The sequence below is a fragment of the Mobula hypostoma genome, chromosome 6 (assembly GCF_963921235.1).
Source record: "Mobula hypostoma chromosome 6, sMobHyp1.1, whole genome shotgun sequence".
NCBI classification, from domain to species: Eukaryota; Metazoa; Chordata; class Chondrichthyes; order Myliobatiformes; family Myliobatidae; genus Mobula; species Mobula hypostoma.
This window is the reverse complement of record NC_086102.1, coordinates 132964073-132975475: the sequence shown is the minus strand read 5'-3', so window position 1 is coordinate 132975475 and position 11403 is coordinate 132964073. Positions and strand designations below refer to the sequence as shown.

Here is an 11403-nt window from a genome sequence, read left to right as displayed (position 1 = left end):
TGTATATAAATAAAAAAATCTCTTTAAATTTGTTTGAAATGTTGAAATTTGTTTTAAAATTAAGAATTTGAATAGAAGTGGTATTAATGATATCTAAATGTGAAGAGGCAAGCATCAAAGTATAATTACTTGACCTCAACTTTCTTCCCCTCTCCTGAACAGTTGATTGTAAGCAATTTCAAGGGTGTAGGAATAGATACTGTATGTGAAATTTTCTTCAGGCAGCCCCTGATCCTTCTGTTATTTATTTGAATTTACCTGAAAGCAGTCACCTGCAGAAACTGTGGTTCGTATTTCGGTACAAGATATTGAAGTCTATGAGAGCACACCAGACAAGATTCAAAGTGTGTATACGGTATACAACTTTCAGATTCGTCCTCCGGCAGGCAGCCATGAAACTGAGAAACACTATGGAACCCATTTGATGAAAACATCAACCACCCAACATGTCAAAAAAAGAACAAATTGTGCAAACGGCAAAAAACAAGTGATAAACACAGAATATAAAACATCAAACCACAAAGTCATTGAAACAGACTAGGAAGGTCCAATTCAATTTAGCACTGTGTCGTTCGTTGCAGAGCCAGTCCACCCTGATCAAAATTGCACAAAATAGCAAAGAAAAAAGTAACTGGAAACCAGAAAGACATCATAAAATGAACTATAGAGTCCAACCCACAAACCACATCGATTAAACCTTGCCTAAGACCCAACATTCTGGCAGCATTGAGCGAGAGAGAGAGACTGGTCACACGCAGCCACCTTCCTTCTTTTGGGTAAGGATTGGGAAGCTTAACTGCAAGCAAGGCAGCCACCTGTAAAAATGATTTGGCTGAATGAAAAACAATTATTTCCCAAGATGCCAGCCAATGAGAATTAACTTACTCAACCTCATGTTTTAAATAACTTGATGTCACAGGTTCATGTTACAAAACTGGGAAAGCTGTACAATTGTGAGTTGAATAGAGTACAAGGGAACCTTGATTTTAAAATTAGAACCAGTGCAGTCAGGACTGAACTGACAAAACACTTTTACAGACAAATGGTAGTGAAAATGGGGAAAACTTCCTTCATAAACCATGCCATTAATTGAATTGAATTGACTTTATTACTTACATCCTTCATATACATGAGGAGTAAAAATCTGTACGTCTCCATCTAAATGTGCAATTTATACAACTCTAATTTATAATAAATATTATCTACAACAGGACAGTCAATGTAACATAGAAATATAATTGTATCAGCATGAATTAGTCAGATGGCCTGGTGGAAGATGATGTCCTGGAGCCTGTTGGTCCTGGCTTTTATGCTGTGGTACCGTTTCCCGGATGGTAGCAGCTGGAACAGTTTGTGATTGGGGTGAATCGGGTCCCCAATGATCCTTTGGGCCCTTTTTACACACCTGTAGTTGTAAAAGTCCTGAATAGTGGGAAGTTCACATCTACAGATGTGCTGGGCTGTCCGCAGCACTCTCTGCAGAGTCCTGCGATTGAGGGAAGTACAATTCCCATAATAGGCAGTGATGCAGCCAGTCAGGATGCTCTCAATTGTGCCCCCGTAGAAAGTTATTTGGATTTAGGGGCCAATACCAAACTTCTTCACCACACAGCTGGTGTGTACAGACCATGTGAGATCTTCAATGATGTGTATGCCGAGGAACCTAAAGCTGTTCACGTTCTCAACCCCAGATCCATTGATGTCAATGGGAGTTAGCCTGTCTCCATTTCTTCTGTAATCCACAACCAGCTCCTTTGTTTTTGTGACATTGAGGGAGAGGTTGTTTTCTTGATACCACTATGTCAGGGTGATGACTTCTTCTCTGTAGGCTGCCTCATTATTATTTGAGATCAGGCCAATCAGTGTGGTGTTGTCAGCAAATTTTAATTAGCAGATTGGAGCTGTGGATGGCGACAGAGTCATGGGTATACAGAGATTAAGGGAAGGGGCTTAGAACACAGCCCTGAGGGGCACCTATGTTGGGAGTCAGAGGGGTAGAGGTGAGGGAGCCCACTCTTACCACCTGCCGGCGATCTGACAAGAATTTGGAGTATGACTAGCTGAGGGTCCAGTGTAGTGGCACCTACTTAGCTATAAATCAACAATCCATTAAAGTAAATAAGGGTTGCGGCCCGAAAGGTGACTGTACTCTTCTCCATAGATGTTGCCTGTTCTGCTGAGTTCCTCCAGCATTTTGTGTGTGTTGCTTGGATTTCCCGTACAGTATCTGCAGATTTTCTCTTGTTTCTGTACATCCAAATGCCAGTTATGAAAAAATTAATTTATAGCCTACAGCCAGCTTGCATCCTACATAAAGGTCAGATGCTTGATCTCACTGGGAAGAGGGGAGCAGGATATGGTTAAGGGGGTAATAAGAACCCTAAAATGGCCAGTATATTTTGAATGGATTTTCATTAACTGAGTTTGCTTCCACCCCATAACCTCATATCTGCAAAGAAATGTTTAGTACTGTTTGCTATTTCTTAGATTTTGGCCTGTCAGGTTTACATGTCCTGCCGAAGAGTTTTGGCCTGAAACGTCGACCGTACATTTTTCCATTGATGCTGCCTGGCCTGCTGCGTTCTTCCAGCATTTTGTGTGTGTTGCTCAGATTTTCAGCATCTGCAGATTTTCTCTTATTTCAGGTTTACAATGATTGTGATTGTATGACTGGTGGGGTTCGGGACACTGAAAAAACCTGGTTCAGACTGAAAGGTTACAAGAAGGCGACAGGAGTGAGATAGATCAGCTGGTTGAGTGATGTCGCAGCAACAACCTTGCACTCAACATCAATAAGAACAAAGATTGATTGTGAACTTCAGAAAGGGTAAGATGAAGAGACACACACCGGTCCTTTATAGAGGGATCAGAAGTGGAAAGGGTGAGCAATTTCAAGTTCCTGGGTGTCAATATCTCTGAGGATCTAACCTGTGTGCAACATATCGTTGGCTCTAACTAGACCAATACTGAACTTAGCCAGTGTGAATATGTAGCTATATTAATTCACTCCTACCACGTGATGAATTACCTATAATAAACGTACAACATAAAATACGATATAAACAGGCAAAAAATAGATACATGGCACAACGGCAACTATATTTCATTAGGAGTTTGACGAGATAAGGTATATCAGCAAAGATATTTCTACTATGGTAAGTGAGGTAGCACTGCACAGGATTGAAATAAGCTGCAGAAAGTTCTAAACTCAGCTCTACCATGGGTACTCTGCTCCCCATCATCCAGGACATCTTCAAGGCGCTATGCCTCAAAAAGGTGGCATCCATCTTTAAGGACCCCATCAGCCAGAACATACTCTCTTCTCATTGTTACCATCAGGGAGGAGGTAGAGGAGCCTGAAGGCACACACTCAATGATTCAGGAATAGCTAATAGCTTCTTCCCCTCTGCCATCAGATTTCTGAATGGGCATTGAACTCATACTACCTCATTACTTTTTTTCCTTTTTGCATTATTTATTTAATTAAATAAGGCTAGAACTTGCGGGTGTGAATTGGGATGATGTTTTTGCAGGGAAATGTACTATGGACATGTGGTTGATGTTTAGAGATCTCTTGCGGGATGTAAGGGATAAATTTGTCCTGGTGAAGAAGATAAAGAATGGTAGGGTGAAGGAATCATGGGTGACAAGTGAGGTGGAAAATCTAGTCAGGTAGAAGAAGGCAGCATACATGAGGTTTAGGAAGCAAGGATCAGATGGGTCTATTGAGGAATATAGGGAAGCAAGAAAGGAGCTTAAGAAGGGGCTGAGAAAAGCGAGAAGGGGGCATGAGAAGGCCCTGGCGAATAGGGTAAAGGAAAACCCCAAGGCATTCTTCAATTATGTGAAGAAAAAAAGGATGACAGGAGCGAAGGTAGGACCGATTAGAGATAAAGGTGGGAAGATGTGCCTGGAGGCTGTGGAAATGAGCAAGGTCCTCAATGAATACTTCTCTTCGGTATTCACCAATGAGAGGGAACTTGATAGTGAGGACAATATGAGTGAGGTTGATGTTCTGGAGCATGCTGATATTAAGGGAGAGGAGGCGTTGGAGTTGTTAAAATACATTAGGACAGATAAGTCCCTGGGGCCTGACGGAATATTCCCCAGGCTGCTCCACGAGGCGAGAGAAGAGATTGCTGAGCCTCTGGCTAGGATCTTTATGTCCTCGTTGTCCACGGGAATGGTACCAGAGGACTGGAGGGAGGTGAATGTTGTTCACTTGTTCAAAAAAGGTAGTAGGGATAGTCCGGGTAATTATAGACCAGAGAGCCTTACGTCTGTGGTGGGAAAGCTGTTGGAAAAGATTCTTAGAGATAGGATCTATAGGCATTTAGAGAATCATGGTCTGATCAGGTACAGTCAGCGTGGCTTTGTGAAGGGCAGATCGTGTCTAACAAGCCTGATAGAGTTCTTTGAGGAGGTGACCAGGCATATAGATGAGGGTAGTGCAGTGGATATGATCTATATGGATTTTACTAAGGCATTTGACAAGGTTCCACACGGTAGGCTTATTCAGAAAGTTAGAAGGCATGGGATCCAGGGAAGTTTGGCCAGGTGGATTCAGAATTGGCTTGCCTGCAGAAGGCAGAGGGTGGTGGTGGAGGGAGTACATTCAGATTGGAGGATTGTGACTAGTGGTGTCCCACAAGGATCTGTTCTGGGACCTCTACTTTTCGTGATTTTTATTAACGACCTGGATGTGGGGGTAGAAGGGTGGGTTGGCAAGTTTGCAGACGACACAAAGGTTGGTGGTGTTGTAGATAGTGTAGAGGATTGTCAAAGATTGCAGAGAGACGTCGATAGGATGCAGAAGTGGGCTGAGAAGTGGCAGATGGAGTTCAACCCGGAGAAGTGTGAGGTGGTACACTTTGGAAGGACAAACTCCAAGGCAGAGTACAAAGTAAATGGCAGGATACTTGGTAGTGTGGAGGAGCAGACAGATCTCGGGGTACATGTCCACAGATCCCTGAAAGTTGCCTCACAGGTGGATAGGGTAGTTAAGAAAGCTTATGGGGTGTTAGCTTTCATAAGTCGAGGGATAGAGTTTAAGAGTCGCGATGTAATGATGCAGCTCTATAAAACTCTGGTTAGGCCACACTTGGAGTATTGTATCCAGTTCTGGTCACCTCACTTTAGGAAGGATGTGGAAGCATTGGAAAGGGTACAGAGGAGATTTACCAGGATGCTGCCTGGTTTAGTAAGTTTGCATTATGATCGGAGATTAAGGGAGCTAGGGCTTTACTCTTTGGAGAGAAGGAGGATGAGAGGAGACATGATAGAGGTGTACAAAATAATAAGAGGAATAGATAGAGTGGATAGCCAGTGCCTCTTCCCCAGGGCACCATTGCTCAATACAAGAGGACATGGCTTTAAGGTAAGGGGTGGGAAGTTCAAGGGGGATATTAGAGGAAGGTTTTTCACTCAGAGAGTGGTTGGTGCATGGAATGCACTGCCTGAGTCAGTGGTGGAGGCAGATACACTAGTGAAGTTTAAGAGACTACTAGACAGGTATATGGAGGAATCTAAGGTGAGGCAGGGTTTGAGGGTCGGCACAACATTGTGGGCCGAAGGGCCTGTACTGTGATGTACTATTCTATGTTCTATGTTCTATAAACTTTTAAAATATAAACTTACCGTAATTTACTGCATAACAACAGATTTCGCGACATATGTCAGTGATATTAAATCTGATTAAGATCGAAAATAGCTTTGACGTATTTACCAAGCCATTAGCAGTGCTAACCTGGTGCTTATGGTTGCGGCACCATGGAGACTGATCATCTGGAATGGTATTTCAATACTGAAGGACTGGAATTGACAAATGTAGACCAAAAGATCTGGATTGGGATAAAGTTACTGATGGACTGGAACTGCAAAACTCTTGGCAGCAGGTTTGGGAACTGATAAATTGTGATCGGAACAATGATGGAATGGGAATTGCGGACCAAAATAATTGCGTTTGGGAATTTGAAGTAACTGGATTATAATTTTGATGCCGATTTCTTGGTACATTGATCGAGTCAATGGCAGATTCAGCCGCTGGGCTCGGGCTACAGGACGAGACTGAAGGGAGCTCGGCGAGGAGCCGGCCTTTAGTGCGTGGTGGTCTCCAGCCATTTAGCCCTGGCCCGCGTTGCTGTGGATACGGAGCCGGCCGGCTGGGCGGAGCGGGGCGGGTCTGTCCTCGGGGGCGGAGTTGGAAACGTGTCCCTGCGGGAGGACGCGGCCCACCGTAGAGCAGAATTGGACTCTGGCTGCCGCTCCGGCTGAGCTCGGGAGTAGGCCGAGGCTTGACACCATGCTGGACTTCGCGATCTTCGCTATCACTTTTGTGGTGTTCCTGATGGGCGCAGTGTTGTACCTGTACCCGGTAAGGCCAAGAGCCCGGACTGCAGAGAACCAGTGGCAGCCCAGGCCTCTCCCGTTTACCGGGGCAGCAACCAAGGGCCGACCAACCGGGGATTCCTCTATAGTCCTCATTCCCTTCGACCGAAATTCCACCTTCTTGCCCTTGCACAATGGTTTATATGTTTGCTCCAATATCCTTTGAACTCCTGGTCTCAGCTGGCAACTTATTAATAGTGCTTAACTTCTGCTTCCCGTGTTAATAACTTGTTAAAGGTTCACTTGCTTACAGTGATTTTGGCCAGTATTAAATTTGCTGGCAGATGAAGGCAGTGACACTCGGATCTCTTGGGTTTGGCAATGGGAACTCTACTCCTCTAGCCCCCAAACGTATAACGGTCAGTAAGGGTGGAAGTTGGTCAAGGTCTCTTGACTGTGTATAAGTCTCAGGAGTAAGTGAGGGAGATGGTGCATCTATTGTTGCAAAGGAAGTGTGCATTATTGCAAGGATATGTGTCTGCCTATGTCAGCAGCTGATGCCTGTACATATGGTAAATCTATGAGACAATAGACCAGTACACTGCAGGAACAGGCCCTTCAGTCCACAGTGTCTGTACCAAAATCCATGTTGAATTAAGCTAAATCTCCTATATCTGTATGTGCTGCACTACCACTATTCCCTGCATATCTATCTCCGCCTACTAAATGGCATTATCATATCTGCTTACATTACTACCTGTAATGGACACTGACTACCTTGTGTAATAAAGCTTGCACTGACTTCTCTAACTTCTGCTAATGCCCCACCTCCCCCTCGTACCCCATCCGTTATTTATTTTTATGCACACATTCTTTCTCTCACTCTCCTTTTTCTCCCTCTGTCCCTCTGACTATACCCCTTGCCCATCCTCTGGTTCCCCCCCCCTTGTCTTTCTCCCCGGACCTCCTGTCCCATGATCTTCTCATATCCGCTTTGCCAATCACCTGTCCAGCTCTTGGCTCCATCCGTCCCCCTCCTGTCTTCTCCTATCATTTTGGATCTCCCCCTCCCCCTCCCACTTTCAAATCTCTTACTAACTCTTCCTTCAGTTAGTCCTGACGAAGGGTCTCGGCCTGAAACGTCGACTGTACCTCTTCCTAGAGATGCTTTTATCTGTGTTGCTTGAATTTCCAGCATCTGCAGAATTCCTGTTGTTCCCATAGAATAGGAAGTACAGATTCTTAGATCCTGTGCTATCAGATCCAGGAACAGTTATTACCCTACAACTATCAGGCTCTTGAAATGATCCTCTGATCTACAAATTCACTTTCAAGGACTCTACACCTCATGTTCTCAGTATTATTTTTGTTTGCAGTGTCTCTTTTGCACATTAGTGTTTGTAAGTCTTTGTGTACAGTTTTTTGTAAAATTCTATTGTGTTTATTTTTTCCCTGTAATTGTCTGCATAAAAAGAATCTCAAAGTTTGATATGGTAACATATATGTATTTCGTTAACTTTTATTTGAACTTTGGTAAACCTTCTCCAAAGTCTCCACATTATTTCTGTAATGGGACGAGCAGAATTGCACACGATACACCAAGTGCGACCTAACCAAAGTTGCAACCTGATTTCCTGACCTTGTACTCAATTCCCTGATCAATGGTGGCAAGCATTCGGAGAAGGAAGTCTGAGAATCGGAGCGGGAGAGCGGAGGAAGCCATTTTTGAATTTTTTGGGTTTTTTTTCCATCGACGTTCAGAGAGGCGTGACTGCGCAGGCATGTGACGTCGGGCAGTGAAGCGCGGAAGATTTAAAAGGAACACAGCCTTATACAGCAGGCAGCGGGGTTTGCGGGCGGTGGAGTGAGCCGGGAGCAGAGTGAAGGCTTAAGGGCTTCAGCTCAACGGGCTTAGGCGGAAACGGGCGAGGCGAGGAAGGTTTGGTATTCATTTTTTGTTGTTATTTGAGGAGAGGGGCAGCTTGTTGTTCTCGGTGCCAGATGTGGGAGGGCCTGGAGTCTCTAAGCCTCCCGGACGTCCACATCTGCGCCAGGTGCGCCGAGATGCAGCTCCTAAGGGACCGCGTTAGGGAACTGGAGCTGCAGCTCGATGACCTTCGTCTGGTCAGGGAGAGTGAGGAGTTGATAGAGAGGAGTTACAGGCAGACATATGGGTCACGGTTAGGAAGGGGAAGGGTCAGATACTAGAGAGTACCCCAGTGGCTGTGCCCCTTGACAATAAGTATTCCTGTTTGAATACTGTTGGGAGGGACAGCTTACATGGGGGAAGCGACAGTGACCATGCCTCCGGCACAGAGTCCGGCCCTGTAGCTCAGAAGGGTAGGGAGAGGAAGAGGAGGGCAGTTGTAATAGGGGACTCGATAGTAAGGGGGTCAGATAGGTGATTCTGTGGACGCAGTCAGGAGACCCGGATGGTAGTTTGCCTCCCTGGTGCCAGGGTCCGGGATATTTCTGAACGCGTCCAAGATATCCTGAAGTGGGAGGGTGAGGAGCCAGAGGTCGTGGTACATATGGGTACCAATGACATAGGTAGGAAAAGGGAAGAGGTCCTGAAAGGAGAATATAGGGAGTTAGGAAGGCAGTTGAGAAAAAGGACTGCAAAGGTAATAATCTGCCTGTGCTATGCGATTACTGTCTGTGCTACGCGACAGTGAGAGTAGGAATTCAGTGAGGTGGAGGATAAATGCATGGCTGAGGGATTGGAGCAGTGGGCAGGGATTCAAGTTTTTGGATCATTGGGACCTCTTTTGACGCAGGTGTGACCTGTACAAAAAGGACGGGTTACACTTGAATCCTAGGGGGTCCAATATCCTGGCAGGGAGATTTGTGAGGGCTACTAAGGTGACTTTAAACTAGAATGGTTGGGGGGTGGGAATCAAATTAAAGAGACTAGGAGAGAGGAGGTTAGTTCACAACAGGGGGATGGGAACAAGTGCAGAGAGAGAGAGGGGTGTAAAATGAGGGTAGAAGCAAAAAGTAGTAAGGTGAAAAGTAAAAGTGGCAAGCCGGCAAATCCAGGGCAAGCATCAAAAAGGGCCACTTTTCAACGGAATTGTATAAGGGAGTTGTAAAAGCGCGCCTGAAGGCTTTGTGTGTCAATGCAAGGAGCATTCATAACAAGGTGGATGAATTAAAAGTGCAGATTGTTATTAATGAATATGATACAGTTGGGATCACAGAGACATGGCTCCAGGGTGACCAAGGATGGGAGCTCAACATTCAGGGATATTCAATATAAGAATATCAGAAATAAGAGCAGGAGTAGGCCATCCGGCCCATCGAACCTGCCCCGCCATTCAATAAGATCATGGCTGATCTGTCCGTAAACTCAGCTCCATCTACCTGCCTTTTCCCCCATAACCCTTAATTCCCCAACTATGTAAAAATCTATCTAACTGTATCTTAAATATATTTAGTGAAGAAGCCTCAACTGATTCCCTGAGCAGAGAATTCCACAGATTCACCACTCTCTGGGAAAAACAGTTTCTCCTCATCTCCGTCCTAAATCTTCTCCCCTGAATCTTGAGGCAATGTCCCCTAGTTCTAGTGCTACCTACCGGTGGAAACAACTTTCCTACTTCTATTTTACCTATCCCTTTCAAAATTTTGTATGTTTCTATAAGATCCCCTCTCATTCTTCTGAATTCCAGAGAGTATAGTCACAGGCGACTCAATCTCTCCTCATAGGTTAACCCCTTCATCCCTGGAATCAACCTGGTGAGTCTCCTCTGTACTGCCTCCAAAGCCAGTATATACTTCCTCAAGTATGGAGACCAGAACTGCACACAGTACTCCAGGTGCGGCCTCACCAGTACCCTGTATAGTTGCAGCATGACCTCCCTGCTCTTGAATTTAATCCATCTAGCAATGAAGGCCAACATTCTATCAGGAGGGATAGACATGAAAGAAAAGGAAGGTGGAGTAGCATTGCTGGTTAGAGAGGAGATTAACGCAATAGAAAGGAAGGACATTAGCCGGGAGGATGTGGAATTGATATGGGTAGAGCTGCCTAACACTAAGGGGCAGAAAATGCTGGGGGGAGTTGTGTACAGGCCACCTAACAGTAGTAGTGAGGTTGGGGATGGCATTAAACAGGAAATTAGAAATACATGCAATAAAGGAACAGCAGTTATAATGGGTGACTTCAATCTACATATAGATTAGGTGAAATGAATTGGTAAGGGTGCTGAGGAAGAGGATTTCTTGGAATGTATGCGGGATGGTTTTTTGAAGCAACATGTCGAGGAACCAACTAGAGAGCAGGCTGTTCTAGACTGGGTATTGAGCAATGAGGAAGGGTTAATTAGCAATCTTGTCGTGAGAGGCCCCTTGGGTAAGAGTGACCATAATATGGTGGAATTCTTCATTAAGATGGAGAGTGACATATTTAATTCAGAAACAAAAGTTCTGAACTGAAAGAAGGGTAACTTTGAAGGTATGAGACGAGAATTAGTTAAGATAGACTGGCAAATGATACTTAAAGGGTTGATGGTGGATATGCAATGGCAAGCATTTAAAGATCGCATGGATGAACTACAACAATTGTTCATCCTAGTTTGGCAAAAGAGTAAATCAGGGAAGGTAGTGCACCCGTGGCTGACAAGGGAAATTAGGGATAGTATCAATTCCAAAGAAGAAGCATACAAATTAGCCAGAAAAAGTGGCTCACCTGAGGACTGGGAGAAATTCAGAGTCCAGCAGAGGAGGACAAAGGGCTTAATTAGGAAAGGGAAAAAAGATTATGAGAGAAAACTGGCAGGGAACATAAAAACTGACTGTAAAAGCTTTTATAGATATGTGAAAAGAAAAAGATTGGTTAAGACAAATGTAGGTCCCGTACAGACAGAAACGGGTGAATTGATTATGGGGAACAAGGACATGGCAGACCAATTGAATAACTACTTTGGTTCTGTCTTCACTAAGGAGGACATAAATAATTTTCCAGAAATAGTAGGGGACAGAGGGTCTAGTGAGATGGAGGAACTGAGGGAAATACATGTTAGTAAGGAAGTGGTGTTAGGTAAATTGAAGGGATTAAAGGCATATAAATCCCCA

General features: G+C 44.6%; 1 protein-coding gene across 3 annotated transcripts in view; it reads left to right on the top strand.

Moving 5' to 3' along the window:
* Positions 1 to 6164: 6164 nt before the first annotated feature.
* The window catches only part of LOC134348420 (cytochrome P450 20A1), a 61732-nt gene continuing 56493 nt past the window's right edge, over positions 6165 to 11403 (top strand). The window contains exon 1 of one of the 3 annotated variants that reach the window (XM_063051765.1): positions 6165 to 6373. In XM_063051765.1, the coding sequence (XP_062907835.1) occupies positions 6302 to 6373 (72 nt within the window). In that variant the 5' untranslated portion in view covers positions 6165 to 6301. The remainder of the gene's footprint in view (positions 6374 to 11403) is intronic. The other 2 variants (XR_010018420.1, XM_063051764.1) reach the window with 2 other exon arrangements.